At 46.3% G+C, this 20,012-nt stretch overlaps 1 protein-coding gene across 1 annotated transcript; it reads left to right on the forward strand.

The window, feature by feature from the left end:
- The first annotated feature begins 496 nt into the window (after positions 1 to 496).
- LOC9635645 (pentatricopeptide repeat-containing protein At4g22760) lies at positions 497 to 17,399 on the forward strand. Its single transcript, XM_024670687.1, has 2 exons — positions 497 to 1,731; positions 16,819 to 17,399. The coding sequence occupies exon 1, from the start codon at positions 513 to 515 to the stop codon at positions 1,116 to 1,118; it is 606 nt and encodes a 201-aa protein (XP_024526455.1). The 5' UTR covers positions 497 to 512; the 3' UTR covers positions 1,119 to 1,731; positions 16,819 to 17,399.
- The last annotated feature ends 2,613 nt before the right edge of the window (positions 17,400 to 20,012 follow it).

Consider the following 20,012-nt stretch of genomic DNA (forward strand, 5'->3'; position numbering starts at 1 on the left):
GCAATTCGCTGGCGAAGCTCATCCGGAGATCACCGTGGAAACCAGGGTTGACACCGTCCAATGTGTTTTCCAAATCCACTCCAGGTGCTAGAGAGTTTAAGGAGCGAATGCAGGAACGCATGTGCAGCAAGCTGTTGCAGGAGAGGCCAGGGGAAATGGATTTCTCGGCGAACAGCTGCTACGAGCCCGACGTGTATAACCAGCTGGTGGAGTGGATCGAGGGTGCAAAGGAGTACCATCGCGAGATTGAGATTAAAGGTTACACGGGTTGCTGCGTGAATCTCTTCAGGTTTGAGGTGGCGCACATTGAGCAGCTGCTGCGGGATTACAAGGCGCAGGAGGGAGCAGGGGAAAGGAATTGAAGGGGAAAGAAATGTATCGCATCGCAGGTGTTTCCCGCATGATCCGGAAGCAGCAGTGCCGAGAGTCTCCGCCAAGGCTCTTTTCTTCCCGAGCGCACTTGCCACTTGCCCACGGCGGCAACTGCTGGCAAAGAGATTTCAAAGAAGCGAATGGAAGACGAGAAGACGTGGGTGTGGAACTGCGTCATCAGAGACTACGGCATGCTTGGCCGAGTCGAGTGCGCTCGAGAGGCATTTCTGCAGTGTCCAGCTAGGAACTTCCTGAGCTGGAAGCTCCTTGCTGACGCATATGCCCACAAGGGGCATTACGGGAAAGTGCTAGAGATTGAAGACAAGATCCCGGCTGTGATGTATCAGCTTGCTCCGCCTCCTCCTTCTCCAGCATCCATCTTTGATGCTGTTTCTCTGTACCAGAAAGGCAAGAGGTGGGCAGCATGGGAACTTCTTCAAGTGTTTTGCCATGAGGGAAATGGAAGGAAGATTCTTTTTTCGGCATTGGGCAAATACAAGACAGTTTCTATGCTTCTTGTGTTCACTTCCCTCTTGACTTATGGCGATGCCCAGCTTTTCAAGCTAATTCGGACCATGATAGAAGGATCTTCACTGACTGAAGAAAGCCTCATCCATCTAGCATGCTGCCAGGGCAAGAAAGAAGTCAAGCGCCTCGAAGACTATTATCACGGCCTTCATCTGTCGAAGACTCGGGGCGTTCCAGTCACTCGAGGTGTTTCAGGCGTTCCAGTGGAAGCTACGTGAGCTGCGAAGGAACCAGCCACTGAGGGCGTTCCAGTGGAAGCTCCGCCAGCTGCGAAGGAACCAGTCACTCAGGGCGTCGCAGTCACTCAGGGTGTTCCAATGGAACCAGCCACTCAGGGCGTTCCAATGGAAGCGCGAGCTGCGCGTGAGCGTCTCGAGGCTTTGTACATCAAGGCCTCATTCTGTGTGTTTGGCGAGGATATGCAGCTAAAGCTGAAGGCTCTGAAGGCGCTCAGAGCAATGCGAATTGCTGGAGCTCACTGTGGGGACTTACTGCTGGAACAAGGAAATAGCCCAGCAGATAACTACGCAAAGACACTGGCAATCCATGCCATATCAGAGGCTGAGCAGCTGATGGCTCTTGGTGACGTGCCTAAAGAGTGCCGGCCATTCGTGAACGCTCTCAAGAGTGTCCTTGCAAAGCTGAGAGACGACGTTGTCATACGCTAGGACCCGGGGCTTGTGAATGTACAGTTTTTTACGATGTGACGACAACGTTATAGTAGGATTTTAACCTAGTAACCGACATCCCCGACTCTTCTATGATGCTATGATGGCTGAGCATGGTGTCAGTGCCTCTAGCCTACGTTGTAAGTCGCTGACACCAGCTCAGGTGCATGCGTGGTTATTATCGTCTGGACAAGTCTAGCTTTGGGCCGGTCTCACTGTGCCTCTCCAGTTCCCGGCACGGCACTCGTATGGCATCAATAAGCTCGCGTTTCTGACCGGAACATGTCCTGAGAGATATCAATGTTTTGGTTACGAAAGCTGGGCTGGTGAAGTAGCCACTGCCGGAGGAGAGCTTCAGCGCGGTCACTCCGGAGGGACTTGCCAGTGTTGAAGGGGCGCTTGCCTGGAAATGCGTTGGTCAGGGCTGGAGTGATCGGGCTCTCTGTTCAAGGCAGTCCTTGAGATTTGGAAACTTCGAACGTACGGTGTTCGTGGCATCTTCACCTCCTCGAGCTCGATATCTAGATGAGGGGCAGCCGCGCGTGGAAGTCCTCAGCGCTGGGAACTCCAAGGAGGCATGAGCGTGGCAGAAGTGGAACGGAGCACGATTGGTGTGTGCAGGAAGCACTCTTTTTCCTTTTCTCTGTTTTGTTCCGGTGCTCCTTACTATAATATATCTAACGCTTGAAACTAACCAAAACCTAACTAGACCTCAGACCTCTCCACGTGGACAAGTTTGCAACCAAAGTTCTAGACATGGAGGGAGCTAGAATGCCAAGTTCATCACAATTGCGCTGCCTATCAACATAAGTCCATCAGCATATACCGCGGTGACACATCCTCAAATCGCCTGGGCTCGCACCTCCTCACCACGATCTTCTGCGCTGCTCCACGGTTCCCATGAAACCTCCATACTCCCGCGACCGTATTCCTTGGTCCACTCCACCAGCTGGTTATACACGTCGGGCTCGTAGCAGCTGTTCGCTGAGAAATCCATTTCCCATGGCCTCTCCCACAGCCAGCCGGATACTTCCGTGCAAACATCAGAGCAGCAGCAGCAGCAGCAGCAGCAGGACTATTATCACTTCCCTTCCCCGATGTGATTCATCTCTTGCGCATCCAAACAAATCCTGCTCCATACGCTCCAACTTTCCACGGACGAGCTCGGCCAAACTTGGGCATTTACATCAGCCACTTGACGTCCCGCTTGACGTCTTCCTGCGGCACACCCTGAAAGCTCCAAGTTCTCAGCTCCTCGTCGTCTCCGCTGCAAGCACTTCCTGGTGATAGCGAAGGATCGTCGTCGGGTTTCAGGAAAACTCCAGCGCAAGATGGCAAAGTTGGCGGCTCGATATAAGCATCCCGAGCGCTTTGAACTTTTGCGATTGCACAGCATCGGTGCACTTGCCCATTTCCAACAATATCCTTTTGTCCATCTTGATACTAAATCCTTTCTTTGATTACCAGCGAGCACGCCGGTAGACCCAATGAAACCGAGCCCAGAAAGTCCACCCGGCATCCCTTTCGATGCTGCTGCTTCTTAGAGCATTATTTTCCTGGTCCCAGTCAACTTCAGAGCCGACCACTTGAGAACCCGGCATATGCTGTAGGTGCAGTGATCGAGGAGCTTGCCTGGCTCGGAAGAAGAAGACGCAACATCGAAGTATAACTCGACCAGGAAGAGATTGGACCTGGAACTCCTGCCATTCCCAGTGCCTGGTATACTTATCCAGCTCGAGAAGAAGCTCGTGCTGGCCTGCTGGAAACCGACTCGAGAATACCGTGTCCAACGTGATATAGTCCACTGTTGTTCTCGTAGACTTTCATGAACTGCGTCACCTCTCCATAGTGGCGCAAGAGGCCGATCTCTCGGGACAATTGGCCACCGCCTCCTCAGTCGAATTCTTGAGTCATCCATCCGTTGTAGCTTTCGCATATCTCTTCAAGCTGACAGTTAACCTGTGGTGGCTGCGACACTGTCTTTGTTGCGGAGAGCGCATGAACGTCGAAGCGTCATAGCCAAATATACATAATAAGCAGTACACCTGGATCAGTGAGGTGGCGCTACTGCCACTTAAGATCATGTCATAGAGAGCATATATACTTTACAACTTCCCAATTCTCTCGCGTTCTCTTCCCGGTGCAAGGTCCAGATGAGAAGTGGAGAGAGTTCTGCCTCCTCGTCCCAGTTCGACGCGTGAGCCCTCGTCTTGAGTGAAAAGGATTTCGCATTCGTTCGTCTCTTTGAGCTACTCGCTCTTCAAAACCTTCCCGTGTTGCCTGTTTTGCAGTGAGGAGAAGCCAAGAAGGCTAGCGTTAGCTGGACCAAATATTGCTTCCTTTTCTTCCTCTTGGATGTATCCGGGACAACGTCGAGCTTCCTCTTTCGTTGAAACGAAAGGTTGGTATGCGTCCATTCCAAACTCCGCAATGCCAGTGCCACGGTGCTTCTCTTCAATAATTCTCTTGTATGGAGAGCAAATTCTTACAGTGTCGTGGGCTGTGCTCAAACGCTTTGCGTGAGATATTGAGCTTTCCAAGTGAGCAGGTGGATTCCAAAGGACGACATCCTTCGATCCCCAAAGCCTTCCTCTGGCTATGTCAGAAAACATGATCAAAGGCAAGCTTTTTTTTTCACTCACATTGCAACTTTCCGCCAAAGAAACAAACAAATTCACCATAAGAACTCACGAGTGTTCGAAGTTACCTGTGATTCGGATCTTGGATGATCGCCTGGAAGAGACTCTGCGCATTTGCCAGATCCCACTTGACAGGGCATCTTTGTAGAGCTTCGGGCTCCAGCTCCATTGAGCCATGATCTGCAGCAGGTATTGGCACATTTCTCAAATGGAGATTGGTCATTGCTTCAGACGGCCTAGACGTAGTGATCATGCACTATATTAATTCTTGACGTCACAATCCAAGCTCAATTCATCTAGCAATGTCGCTACCACAAGCACCTAGAAGATTATTGCAAATGACAGTCCCTCCCAAGCATGGAGGAACACACTACTTGTGTACTTCTTTACCTCAAGGCGAGAAATTTTATAGCTTCTAGCTTGTTGCATGGCGTGTGTTCGATACTGCTCTTGACCAAAAATGCGCTCAACATCTTATAAATCTCTGTATCATGAATCATCGATCATCTCTCTCCACCGAAACTGATCCGGTAGAGCAAGTCCATCAGCATATAACTGGCGGCGGCTACTCCTCATGTGTCTAAACATCCCTCTCTCTTCCTCAAAATCAATGGGCTCACACCTCCTCGCCACGATCTCCTGCGCTGCTCCCTCCTGCGCCTTGTAATCCCGCAGCAGCTGCTCAATGTGCGCCACCTCAAACCTGAAGAGATTCACGCAGCAATCCGGTTCCCAACCCGTGTAATCTTTAATCTCAATCTCGCGATGGTACTCCTTTGCACCCTCGATCCACTCCACCAGCTGGTTATACACGTCGGGCTCGTAGCAGCTGTTCGCCGAGAAATCCATTTCCCCTGGCCTCTCCTGCAACAGCTTGCTGCACAGCAAGTCGTCCTCGAGCTCCTCGAGCTCCTCGAGCTCCTCAACCATCCGGGCTTCAAACCGCAGCATCACTTCCCTCGTCCTATCAATGTCGCTTGCACATCTGAACAAATCCTGCTCCGCCCAGCATGCCATTTGCTCCTTAAACTCTCTAGCACCTGGAGTGGATTTGGAAAACACATTGGACGGTGTCAACCCTCGTTTCCACGGTGATCTCTGGATGACCTTCACCAGCGAATTGCTAAACTTGGGCATTTGCATCTGCCGCTTGACGTCCCGCTTGACTTTAGCGCGTACTGCTTTCACGAGATCTCGGTGCGTTTTCTCACCCAAGCTATGCACGCCAGAGCGGAGGTTGGCGTAAAAGATACCAAAATAGGGGCCCTCCATACTATAGAGGGGAAAGGGATCATAATAGTCATCGATCACCTCGACTCTGGCGGTGGACATGTCGACCTCTGCGGCGTTGCAGGCTTGATCCCACACGCGACACAATCGAAGGTCCAGCCTCCGCACCACAGTGCTCACAACGCTCAGATATGAATTCCGTCCCATCAGAACCTACCGTACCCCTAATTGTCTAATTGAATTTTGAGCTTTTGCGTGAGAGAAAAATTCAAATCCTGTTGCTGCCTTGAGAAACGCAATTTGAACAAACACACCTTGGGCTCATTGCTGCTGCTCACAAGCCGAGCGAGCAATCCTAAACTTGCATATAGATGACAGCTATTTTCTATGCTTTCTTTTCACTGCCCTTTATCGGCCAAAATATCAACCCCATTTTTCCTGAAATCACTGAACGCGATCCATGCAGGAGAACATTTACTCTATCTATTTATTTATCTATATTCTGTGTTGATAGTCTCGCACTTTGAAGCATGAGACTGATGGATGCATAATGCAAGGGTTTGTGAGCTTTGCTAATGATGCTCGCTACTCCATGCTTCATACAATCTTCAAGCTCCAAGCTCTTCAGAAGTTGTAGACTTTACCTTGTTCTTGGTCTTCCTAGCTCTTCTTGGTTTCAGTGCTCTTGACCTCTCTTTGTTCTATAACTTCTCTTGGCAATAATCTTTTGGCAAATTATTGGCTTGAAAGTTGAGTTGCCTTTGTCCACTTGTTTCTTCTTACTCGGGTTTATGGCTTGATTGTAGTAGTGGTCTTGGCTGATGAACACTTGACCTTGTCAGTTGCAACCTGCTTCCGAAGTTGCACAAGATGCGAAGAGTACATTCCATCGTAAGTAACACAAAGCTAGGCAAAGCCTTCACTGAAGAGATCGCATATATGGTACTCGATTTATACCAACTCGCAATCAAGAAGCGAGGTTGCAATTGTGATTGTAAAGCCATGGAATCTTCATAGATGAGCAGACGATAACCCTCCTTGACACTCTGCCTGGACACGAAGTAAAGTCCAGCAGCATCGCCTTGCGTGACACTTCCCCATCACAACTAATGAGGCAGAGCTGGAGAAGGTTCTGGGGCTCCTTCCGGAACATTGGTTGACTAAAAGTTGCAACTACACACCATCGTGAAAGGAAATGCTGCCAGTTAATTTGTTCTAGTTTTTCCACCAGCCATACCACATTGAAGGTTCTATAGTCAAATATTTCATGTTTCTCTTTATTGCAGGCTATCTGGAGTTATTCACTGTGTACAATAATCGCAACATAATGGATTTCCAACGCTACCTCACCAGCCACTTCAGAAATGTAGAAGTGAATCTAACTTGTCTACAAAGACTCACAGCTGAACGGTCTGCGCGATCTCTTTTAAAGGGTAAGGTACGTTTGGAGAATGCCCAGCTGAAATGGTTTCATACCCTCGCTCACTTGTTTTACAGACCCAAGATTTAAATTAGAAGGATGCCAGAAACAGTACAAAACGCGGGTTGCTGGTTGAAAGAAGGCCGCTGATGATCCTCAGATTCGCGAGCTGCTTGAGATCCAAGCAAATCTCTTCACATATATTCCTTCTATAATATTCCTCGTCTCTCACGATCTTCTAAATCGGTTCCCTATTATATTGGCGGCGATGGAAGCTCTAGCATTGGCGTTCTCCTGGTTGCGACGAGCTCCAGCACAGGCAAGCACGCAGGCAAACACGCAGGCAAGCACACAGGCAACAGGATTGAAGGTCCTCCTTCTTGAGGTGTGTACAGCTCGCTCGTTTCTGTCATTTTTCCTTGTTCCTTGACATTTTTCGCGTGCGGGCAGACTCCTGCCGCAACAGCGGACAAGAAAGCGGAGGGTTTCCCAGCGCAGCTCGAGGCAGTGATCGCCGGCGGTGACCCAGCATCAAGTGTTCCCGAGTATGATGCACCTGTACTCGAAGAGGATGACGAGCATGACTTGCAAGGAACTCCAGATGTAGCTAATCTTCTCTTGCAGCCGGTTACTCCAATCGAGCTGGAGGATTCGTCCTCGCCAGCACCACCCTTGCAGCTCGAGGCAGTTCTCACCAGCAGTCACGCGGCAGCGTCAAGTGTTCCCGAGTATGATCTACCACCATTACCTGTACAAACCCATGATTCGCAAGAGGTAACTCAGAGAGCTTAGATGGTTTGCCTGGAACCGCACCAACCTTCTCTTGCAGCTAGAGGCGGTCATGGTTGGCACTGTGGATTCAGTTCGGTATACTTCTCTTTGTGGCAAGACACTTGCAATCGACGACGACAACGATGACAACCTGAGCTGGGAGGATATCCAGAGCTTCTCTCGGACCTGGACATTCCCGTTGGTGCAGCTACCGTCCAGAGCCGAAATGCATCCGGAGGTGGAGGAACTTAAGAAGCTAGTTGGAGAGTGGACTTGGAAGCTACCGACCACTCTTCAGTCGATAAAAGAAGAAATGTGGAGTAGGCTTTTGAACGCGGGCTTGGAGGACGTCCCAGGAATTATGGGAAGAACTCAAAAACTTCCTGGGGTGGCATCGATTCCCAGTTATCAGTTCCCGACGGATGCTTCTGGAGGCAGCGCCAGGTCCTCCTATCTTCGTCTCCAACGAGAATGGACCTTCTCTGTTCCACTGGGTGGATCGCTGCATAGCTCCACTGTGCGCACAACAAGATGGAGAAGAACAAGCTTCAGTCTTTTGGCACAGGTTGAGAGGCGATGGCACCAGCAGCGTGAGAAAGCACAGGAGGCCTCCAGACAAGAATAGTGAAGGACAAGAACCTTCTGGCAGCAATGGCCGAGGAGTCATCCTAAAAGGTATGTCTCTGTTGACAGGAATTAGATATGTATTCGTACTAAGATCTACACTGAACAGGTGCTAAAGCGTCATGCAGCAGCAGGATCTCGAAAGTTGTTGAGGCAAGCTGATGTTTCATCGACACCAGCTTCAGTCTTTTGGCGGAGCTTGCAAGGTGATGGTGTGGGAATGCACAGGAGGCTTCCATACAAGAATAGTGAAGAACTTGCAGCAGCAATGGCCGACAAGTCATCCTACAAGGTATGCCTCTGCTGACAGGAAGCAGATATATTCGTACTATATGCTGGATGGACATTGAACAGGTGCTAAAGTCCCATGCAGCCACAGGATTTCCATCTCAGAAGTTACTGGCTGGCGGCACTGGTGACACTAAGGAGGCTAGCAGCAATGCTTCACCACCACCAGCATCGCCACCACCTTTTATGTGGTGGTGGTTCCCTCGAAGCTTGGGCGAGGATGGTGGGAAGGCCAAGAGGATCAACACCGAAACGTTTCAAGAAGCTGAAGAGACTTCATTATCGATCTCTCAGAGTTTAGTGTATGACGTCGGGGTGAGCAGCGGCAGTGCCAGTGATTTCATTGAGTTATTTGAAGGAGAAGGCATTAGCAGCAGTGATGCCTTCCTGAACTCGCTGTTGGAAGGCGAAGGTGGCAGCAGCAGCAGCAATGCGTATCTTCAGCTGGCTTCCTCCAATGATCTCAACTTGCAAGCGACGGCTGTGGCGGCAACTCCGCTGCTTCTTCCAATCCTTGGCGGGCTGCTGGTTGCGCTGCTCCTCCTCTTCTTTCTCTACTTCCTCTCGGGGTGGGGGAGGAGGAAGAGAGGGCTCCTGCCTCACTGAGTTCCAGCTTTCGATGCAAATGCATCAGGATGTGCAGTGGACGGGATCAAGTTGTCGCAGGCATGGCTAGGTACTTGGATCAAAACTTGAAGCCGGTGGCTTAACACTCCGTGACCCCCAACGGGAGTGATAAAACTTTGGTGGCAGGTTTTCATCGGCTGGAGAGAAGGTGGCTCTAGCGTCATCAAGGCAAGAAGTGAGCGGATATATCTTACAAAACAGAGGTTTCTGGTGGTTCTGGAGCTTTGTCTGGTCATACACAACTTTCTATACCAATTGATGGTGTAAGTGCAAGCTAGGAAGAAAGATCATATACTGAGTGTTTGTAGAATTTAAACATTGCTGATTCAGAAAAACAGTTTTTTGTTTTCTTCGAGGCTTGGTGGGAAGCAAAAAAAGTTGCATGACTAGAAGTAACACTTGGACAGCAAGATGAGTTACTACCCTATATGAGAGGTAAATGGAAGAAAACACAGTTACATTGCTTGTGAAAGGATTCGTGCAAAGCCTTCTCTTGTGCGTCTCTTCTCGTCTCCAATCTTTGCTCACTTGGTTATGGCCTGAAAGATGAACGAAAAAAAGAACAGCCCTTAACCAGTGACTGAGATTTCATAGATGGTAGTGCAAGTGTTAACATTATTAAACGCTCAATATACAAAGTGATGGGACTTGAACCAATTTAACTAGCATCCTTTAAAGTCAAAATGGCTAATGACAAAAGTGTGTAACCATTTGGAACCATCCACAACATCCTAATCAAGATCAACAATCAAAAGTTCAAGGTGACTTTCATCATACTCAAGATGGATAAAGAATATCGTTCCTATGAAGTATTTCTTGGACGAACTTGGCTCAAGATAGTTGATGTTGTTATATACTGGTAGAAGAGCATAATTGCCTTTGGAAAGCATCAAAAACCCCCTTGAATCTCCATAAGTACAACAAAGAAAATTCCAAAGAAATTCTGACCAACTATTATTTAACACTACAATTGGAATGAATGCCTTAACAACTATGAAGAAGTACAAATCATAAAGGCAAATCTAGAATTAAAGTCCCTTGTCGAAGTTAATCTCAATTGAGTTATTCCAAAGCCTAATTCAATTTGCTCAACAAAACTTGAAACTCAAGAAACTCAACTCAAGGAAAACTCCTAACTTAAGAAAATTCAACACTTAAGATTACATCAACAGAAATCAAGAAATAGTATGGCCAACTGGGAATTAAACCTGAGCATCTCCAACTAATTTAGCAATAAATCAACCTTAAGGAAGAACTAACTCTTTGACAAAAAGACTCGTAACTCAAACCAATTCTCAATCTTGAAAAACCAACTAAAGAAATCAGCTTAGGAACCAAAGATGAACCATGGATGTTTCATATCACTAGAGATTTAGATCACATCTTTAGAGATAGAGCAATTGACATTCTAAAGAAGTATAAAGATATTTTTGCTTGGTCTTACATAAATTTGAGAAGAATCCCTCCCGAGATCTGTATACATCAAATTGAACTTTTTCTTCAGATTATACTATGGAAACAATCAACATACCAAATGAACCTCAACATGCAATTGAAAGTCAAAGAAGCACTCGACAAACTCAAGAAAGTCAGTTTCATTTACCCAATCCAAAATCTAGAATAGTTATCACCACTAGTCATTGTTTTTAACAAAAACAATAAACTCATGATCCATCTTAACTACAAAAAGCTCAATAACACCATATGGAATAACACATTCTCAATTCCCTTTTCTAATGAGATTCTTGATACAATTGTGAGATACAAAATGTACTCATTCCTTGACAGTTTCTAAGGATACAACTAAGTTTATATTGCACCTAAAGATTAGTACAAGATAGCTTTCATCAATCTATAAGGCACTTATATGTATATCTATGTATGCCATTTGATTTTTCTAACACACCATTTACTTTCCAAAGAGTTATCATTGACACTTTTAGAGAATACTTTACCAGATTCATGTGAGTTTGCATAGATAACTTTAGTGCTTTCAACAGCAAAGAACACCATCTTTACTATCTTGAGAAAGGCTTCATTAGATATCAAAAAAACAACATTGCCTTGAATCTTGAGAAATGCAATTTTTTCTCCGAAGCCTGGAGTTCTACTTCGATGTGTCATTTGCAAAGAAAGCATCCTCACTAACAAAGACAAGACTCTCATTATCACCAATATGCAACATCCAACAAATATTGCCAAACTTTGAACTTTCCTTGGCAAAATAAGATACCATCGACAATTCATCAAAAATTATACAAAAATCACCAAACCACTCACCCAGCTCTTCAAGAAGAATCAAGTTTACAAATGGACTCAAGAATGTTAAAAACCTTTCAACACAATTAAGAATTCATTAACAAAAACTTTAATATTTTTTTAACAAAATTGGAGCAAAGACTTCAACATTCAAGTCGACACCTCCAACTATGCAATCAGAGTGATTCTTTCACGATAATAAAAAAACTACAAAATTGACCAATCTACTACACCAGTCAAAGACTCAATTCAACTTAAATGAACTACACTACTACAGAGAAAAAAGTTCTTGGAATGGTTTATGCACTTTAGAAGTTTTGACATAACCTTCTCGGCAACAAAGTAAAAATCATGATCGACTATAAAACACTTCTATACCTTTTCAACAAAACCATCCTCAACAGCAAAATTGCCTAATAGTTCTTACTCCTTCAAGAATATAACTTCAAGATCATTTATAAGCCCAACAAATAACACAAACAAGTTGACCACCTTAGCCATATTATGACAAGTGAACAACCAAAGTATAACGAGGATAACTTCCCCAACTCCAACATCTTGTAAATCCATACTTCATCAACCTAGATACAAGACATTTACCACTACCTAACAACAATGAAAATACCAAACTAATACATTATTTCTGACCAACACAAGCAATTCATTTTAAAGATAAGACCATATTCAGTTATGGGAGGAAGACTATACAAGAAAAGATGAGACAATGTATTATGAAGATGTGTACAACCTAAAGAAACTCAAGATTTACTTGAAGAAGCTCATTGTAGATAAGCAGGAAAACACTTTGCAAAAGAAATCACAACTCGATAGATTTTACAAGCTAAACTTTGGCGGCCAACACTCTAAAATGATTCAGCAAAATTTTGTTATGAATATAACATTTATTAAAGAACCAAGCATGTGTCAAAAATGTAGAATCAAGGACTTCATCCAACAACTTCTCTCAAACCACTTAACAATTTTGTAGAACCACTTACAACAAGTTCAAAATAAAACAAATATATCCTCATAACTACTAATTACATAACAAAGTGGGTTGAAGCTCAATTAATAAATGTTGCAATAGGGAAAAACACAGTAAAGGTCATTTATAAAAACATTATCACAAGGAACAATTTACCTCAAGAATTTGTTATAAATCGAGAAACACACTTCATTAACAAAACTACCAATATTCTTACTCAAGAATTCACAATCAAGCATAAAGCTTTAACACTATACTATCCTCAAGGAAATGGTCAAACCTACAAACAAGACCTTACAAAATATATTCAAAAGGGATCATGAAGATGAATAAAAAAGACTGGGACAATTGTATCCACAATGCCCTTATCAAACTATTTATAAGCTTTTAACAAATTTGACATCATTTAAGCTTGCTTACAGCTTGACACCACTTAAGTACATCATTCTTTCATTACAAATGGCAATACTCTATGCGATCAACCAAGAAGAATCAATGACCAATGATAGAAAAGCTTAACAAAAAATAACTATAAGCAATTTGGACACTTAAAACCATTCAAGCTAAAAGAAAAGCCAACCATGACAAAAAAAGACAACTCAAGAAAAGTGAAGAATTCAAGGTTAGAGATCAAGTTTTATAATTTCAAGGAAATATAAAAAAAATCAACTCAAAGATACAATCAAGATGAGAAGGACAATATTTAAACCCATGGATTTTTCTAAAATTGTTTTCTTTAATTGCTTATAACTTTCCACTAGTGAAGAGTGACTGACATTGATTCCATGCATGAAGGAACTCCACTAAAGTGTATCAAGGTGGAAATTTTCTGCAAATGAACAACGTGATTGACAAAGCTAAGTTGCAATTCAAGGTTTTGATCTCCACACTAGAGATGTGAAAGTCCAAAACTTTTGCTAGTAAAGCAATCATGATTCTCTATGAAGATTTGTAGTAAAAGACACAGTGCTACCTCTGTGACAAGCTCATCAAGGAACTTCATATCACAATGATAATAATCCAAGACAGCCTCAAATGCAAAACACTCGTCCCTTCATTGTAGCATTCATTCTGAAACTCAACACCACCATTCTACTACAAATCAAAGAGATAGAAATAAATAATAGCAACAAAAGACTAAGGAAAGCCACAAACACAGAGACATCATAAACACAAAGAAAAGGGGAATGTGCTTAAAGAATATGAGACAATTTCCCATTAACAGTAAATTATCATTAGGATCCGTCCCCACAAAATAAAGAAAATCATCATTAAGGCAATATTGAAAATGTAAATACTTATATAACAAATCATCAATAAATAATGCAAAATTCTCAAACTTATTATAAAGCCTTTAGACAACTCAACCTCACTAGGACTCAATAAATTTGTCACATTAGGCTTAGCTTTGGGGTGACCTTTGAAGTGTTGAGGTAAGTCATATATGACATGTTTATAGTGTGAGTATACACTTTCATATAACCTAATAGAAAACATCACATGATTGGGGAGAAATCTAGATAACTACACTCCCTTCCAACTTCTTTATGCATTAATGTTATGCATCCAATCTAGCTTAGGCAACTAGCATTGAAGGCCTAAATTTCACTTTGCAACTCCAACCAGCTCTTGGAGCTTAAGGAGACTAGAGAGCATGCAGCCCTGCACAATTGACTATACCAGCAATAACTCATTTGTCAGCAAAGGAAGACACATGGCTCAACTTTTCAGACAGGGATCTCATCTGGCTTTAAAATATCTGAACCCATCAACCAAAGCTAGAACCAGCTTGGAGCGGCCCATTTCAGGTGAAAAGCATCACTGGTGCAAAGTTTATTTTACGTTCAAGTGATAGATGGCCACATCTTGCCTAATCCCTTCAACAGGGTTCATCTTCAATGCTATTACATATAACAGCAGCAACATACACATAGAGGTTATCTAGTTCTTCATTTTTGCTTCACCACGCAGCCCCATCATGTAAAGTCTCAAAAAAAGCTCATGCATCTATGAGTTTTATTCATATCAAAACACTTCTAACAAGTCCCCTCTTCTTCCTAATGGGTGGAGTAGCGTATTGCTCTAACGTGCCTTTTTTCACAACATTCAGAGTGCGGATATATGGGGATATTCCCTCGAGATGCATATGTGGATGAGCTCCGGATACTTCTCTTCTATGTCCAGCTTGGCCACCGTCAGCAATCTCCAACTTCAAACTCGTACAGCTGCTGCTCAGCCACATCTTACAGTGAGGCAAAACTATTGCCGTGTGTTGTGCTTGAAGCAAGCAAAGGCACTTCCGAGCATGCAGTAACGCAATGAAACCGAACCCAGAAAATCCAGCCGGCATGCTGTTTGGTAGAGCGTTACTTTCCTGGTCCCAATCGCCGACCACTTGATAACCGGGCATATGTTGTAGTTGCATGATCGAGGAGCTTGCCTCGCTCGGCAGAAGAAGACGCAGCATCCAGGTATAATTCGGCCAGGAAAAACCCCAGTGCCTGGTACACATTTCCAGCTCGAGAAGAAGCTCGCTTTGCTCCTTCCAGTCTATACCACTGCTGGAAACGCGCTCGAGAATACCGTATCCAACGTGATATAGTCCACTGTCTTGCATAAACTGCGTCACCTCACTAGCTGAGACCGAGCTCTCAGAAGCCGGATATGCCAAGCAGCCGTCTACGCAGGGCGCGATACCTGAAGCCTCGGGATCGACTTCGACCTCTAAACGCGAGCTGTCGATGATGAAAGGTTGTGTCAAGCTCTTGGGACAATCGGCCACCGCCTCCTCGCCTTTGATCAGGCTCCGTAGCCGAGTGCTTCGACGTTCGTGTGCATGGCTGTCTTCGACTTCTGAGAAGAAGATCATCTGTCAGCTTGGCAGAAGTCTCGCTGCTGCTCCATCGGGACCTTGCACCGAGAAGAGAACGCGAGAATTGGCAAGATAGCAGCCGTTCTTCTCGTTGAGCTCCTCACTCTTCAAAACCTTCCATTCCTGCCTGTTTTGCAGTGACTCCAGAGTAGCCTTGATAAGGAAAAGCCAAGACGGCTCCTCAAGTACTGCTTCCTCTTTTCCTCTTGGATGTATCCGGGACAACGTCGAGCTTCCTCTTCCGCTGAAACGAAAGGTTGGGATGTGCCGGTTCCAAACTGTCCATCCCCGAAATGCCGGTGCCATGGTGCTTGCCTTCAATAACTCTCTTGGTATGAAGCGCGCGAGTGTGCGAAGGATGGAAACGTTTCACGACTGAGATGCAGCCTGTCTCGTCTCCAATGGCGATCAAAACTTCGACGAGTTTCTCCATGCGCCTTGCAACTCCCTGATAGGAAGAACACTATATATTCTTACAGTGTTGCAGAAAAAAACCCCATCGCAAGTAAGAACTCAAAGAAGAAATTTCGAAAGCAAAGCTTTCACCAAGTGTTTGAAGTCACCTGTGACTTGATCGACAAAGGATCTTGGGTGATCGCCTGGAAGGTCCCCGCTTTGCAGCATCTTGGTAGAGCTTCGGGAGATGGGACTCCTGCGCAGAGAGAAAGCAGCTTCTAACCTGCGCTTCTTTTGTGCGGGCCGAAGGCTCCAATCGGCTTCTACTCTCGTTGATAGATCGCATACAGGCGTCACGCAGAGAGTCGTCGCTCTACGGGAGCTCCCAAAAACCCTAATCGATTGAAGAGAGACCAAGGGGAAAGAAATGTATCGCATCGCAGGCGTTTCCCGCATGAAGCAGTGCCGAGAGTCTCCAAGGCTCTTTTCTTCCCGAGCGCACTTGCCTATGGGCACGCACTTGCCCACGGCGGCAACTGCTGGCAAAGAGATTTCAAAGAAGCGAATGGAAGACGAGAAGACGTGGGTGTGGAACTGCATCATCAGAGACTACGGCATGCTTGGCCGAGTCGAGTGCGCTCGAGAGGCATTTCTGCAGTGTCCAGCTAGGAACTTCCTGAGCTGGAAGCATATGCCCACAAGGGGCATTACGGGAAAGTGCTAGAGATTGAAGACAAGATCCCGGCTGTGATGTATCAGCTTGCTCCGCCTCCTCCTTCTCCAGCATCCATCTTTGATGCTGTTTCTCTGTACCAGAAAGGCAAGAGGTGGGCAGCATGGGAACTTCTTCAATGAGGAAAATGGAAGGAAGCTTCTTTTTTTGGCATTGGGCAAATACAAGACAGTTTCTATGCTTCTTGTGTTCACTTCCCTCTTGACTTATGGCAATGTCCAGCTTTTCAAGCTAATTCGGACCATGATAGAAGGATCTTCACTGACCGAAGAAAGCCTCACCCATCTAGCATGCTGCCAGGGCACTCGAGGTGTTTCAGGCGTTCCAGTGGAAGCTACGCGAGCTGCGAAGGAACTAGCCTACGTTGTAAGTTTTTGCGAAACAGGCAGCGCTGACACCAGCTCAGGTGCATGCGTGGTTATTATCGTCTGGACAAGTCTAGCTTTGGGCCGGTCTCACTGTGCCTCTCCAGTTCCCGGCACGGCACTCGTATGGCATCAATAAGCTCGCGTTTCTGACCGGAACATGTCCTGAGAGATATCAATGTTTCGGTTACGAAAGCTGGGCTGGTGAAGTAGCCACTGCCGGAGGAGAGCTTCAGCGCGGTCACTCCGGAGGGACTTGCCAGTGTTGAAGGGGCGCTTGCCTGGAAATGCGTTGGTCAGGGCTGGAGTGATCGGGCTCTCTGTTCAAGGCAGTCCTTGAGATTTGGAAACATCTTTTGGCGTCCTCCAGGAGTTGTGTCGTCGAGCTTCGAACGTACGGTGTTCGTGGCATCTTCACCTCCTCGAGCTCGATATCTAGATGAGGGGCAGCCGCGCGTGGAAGTCCTCAGCGCTGGGAACTCCAAGGAGGCATGAGCGTGGCAGAACTGGAACGGATCTAGCACGATTGGAGCACTCTTTTTCCTTTTCTCTGTTTTGTTCCGGTGCTCCTTACTATAATATATCTAACGCTTGAAACTAACCAAAACCAAACTAGACCTCAGACCTCACCATAACCGCTAGACCTCTCCACGTGGACAAGTTTGCAACCAACGTTCTAGACATGGAGGGAGCTAGAATGCCAAGTTCATCATAATTGCGCTGCCTATCAACATAAGTCCATCAGCATATACCGCGGCGACACATCCTCAAATCGCCTGGGCTCGCACCTCCTCACCACGATCTTCTGCGCTGCTCCACGGTTCCCATGAAACCTCCACACGCCCGCGACCGTATTCCTTGGTCCACTCCACCAGCTGGTTATACACGTCGGGCTCGTAGCAGCTGTTCGCCGAGAAATCCATTTCCCATGGCCTCTCCCGCAGCATGCACATGGTGCTCGAAGCTCCCCAGCCGGACACTCCCGTGCAAACATCAGAGCAGTAGCAGCAGCAGCAGCAGGACTATTACAGTGGCTTCAAACCGCAGCATCACTTCCCTTCCCCGATGTGATTCATCTCTTGCGCATAAACAAATCCTGCTCCATAAGCTCCAACTTTCCACGGACGAGCTCGGCCAAACTTGGGCATTTACATCAGCCGCTTGACGTCCTGCTTGACGTCTTCTTGCTTGAGAGCAGCGGCACACCCTGAAAGCTCCTGACTTTCCTCGGGGCTCCAAGTTCTCAGCTCCTCGTCGTCTCCGCTGCAAGCGCTTCCTGGTGATAGCGAAGGATCGTCGTCGGGTTTCAGGAAAACTCCAGCGCAAGATGGCAAAGTTGGCAGGGCTCGATATAAACATCCCGAGCACTTTGAACTCGTGCGATTGCACAGCATCGGTGCACTTGCCCATTTCCAACAATATCCTTTTGTCCATCTTGATACTAAATCCTTTCTTTGATTGCCAGCGAGCACACCGGTAGACCGAATGAAAGCAAGCCCAGAAAGTCCACCCGGCATCCCTTTCGATGCTGCTGCTTCTTAGAGCATTATTTTCCTGGTCCCAGTCAACTTCAGAGCCGACCACTCGAGAACCCGGCATAAGGTGCAGTGATCGAGGAGCTTGCCTGGCTCGGAAGAAGAAGACGCAACATCGAAGTATAACTCGACCAGGCAGAGATTGGACCTGGAACTCCTGCCATTCCCAGTGCCTGGTATACTTATCCAGCTCGAGAAGAAGCTCGTGCTGGCCTGCTGGAAACCGACTCGAGAATACCGTGTCCAACGTGATATAGTCCACTGTTGTTCTCGTAGTCTTTCATGAACTGCGTCACCTCTCCATAGTGGCGCAAGAGGCCGATCTCTCGGGACAATTGGCCACCGCCTCCTCAGTCGAATTCTTGAGTCATCCATCCGTTGTAGCTTTCGCATATCTCTTCACAAGATAACAAGCTGACAGTTAACCTGTGGTGGCTGCGACACTGTCTCTCTTGCGGAGAGCATGAACGTCGAAGCGCCATAGCCAAATATACATAATAAGCAGTACACCTGGATCAGTGAGGTGGCGCTACTGCCACTTAGGATCATGTCATAGAGAGCATATATACTTTACGAGTTCTGCCTCCTCGTCCCAGTTCGACGCGTGAGCCCTCGTCTTGAGTGAAAAGGATTTCGCATTCGTTCTTCTCTTTGAGCTACTCGCTCTTCAAAACCTTCCCGTGTTGCCTGTTTTGCAGTGAGGAGAAGCCAAGAAGGCTAGCGTTAGCTTGACCGAATATTGCTTCCTTTCTTCCTCTTGGATGTATCCGGGACAACGTCGATCTTCCTCTTTCGTTGAAACGAAAGGTTGGTATGCGTGCATTCCAAACTCAGAAAATGCCAGTGCCATGGTGCTTCTCTTCAATAACTCTCTTGTATGGAGAGCAAATTCTTACAGTGTCGTGGGCTGTGCTCAAACGCTTTGCGTGAGATATTGAGCTTGCCAAGTGAGCAGGTGGATTCCAAAGGACGACATCCTTCGATCCCCAAAGCCTTCCTCTGGCTATGTCAGAAAACATGATCAAAGGCAAGCTTTTTTTTTTCACTCACATTGCAGCTTTCCGTCTTATGGTGAATTTGTTTGTTTCTTTGAACTCACGAGTGTTCGAAGTTACCTGTGATTCGGATCTTGGATGATCGCCTGGAAGAGACTCTGCGCATTTGCCAGATCCCACTTGACAGGGCATCTTTGTAGAGCTTCGGGCTCCAGCTCCATTGAGCCATGATCTGCAGCAGGTATTGGCACATTTCTCAAATGGAGATTGGTCATTGCTTCAGACGGCCTAGACGTAGTGATCATGCACCACATTAATTCTTGACGTCACAATCCAAGCTCAATTCATCTAGCAATGTCGCTACCACAAGCACCTAGAAGATTATTGCAAATGACAGTCCCTCCCAAGCATGGAGGAACACACTACTTGTGTACTTCTTTACCTCAAGGCGAGAAATTTTATAGCTTCTAGCTTGTTGCATGGCGTGTGTTCGATACTGCTCTTGACCAAAAACGCGCTCAACATCTTATAAATCTCTGTATCATGAATCATCGATCATCTCTCTCCACCGAAACTGATCCGGTAGAGCAAGTCCATCAGCATATAACTGGCGGCGGCTACTCCTCATGTGTCTAAACATCCCTCTCTTCCTCAAAATCAATGGGCTCACACCTCCTCGCCACGATCTCCTGCGCTGCTCCCTCC

Source organism: Selaginella moellendorffii, unplaced genomic scaffold, assembly GCF_000143415.4.
Source record: "Selaginella moellendorffii unplaced genomic scaffold, v1.0 SELMOscaffold_6, whole genome shotgun sequence".
NCBI classification, from domain to species: domain Eukaryota; kingdom Viridiplantae; phylum Streptophyta; class Lycopodiopsida; order Selaginellales; family Selaginellaceae; genus Selaginella; species Selaginella moellendorffii.

Bases quoted from the DNA above. Each gene is read 5' to 3' on its own strand.
- LOC9635645 (XM_024670687.1), top strand. From the start codon at position 513: ATGGAAGACGAGAAGACGTGGGTGTGGAACTGCGTCATCAGAGACTAC.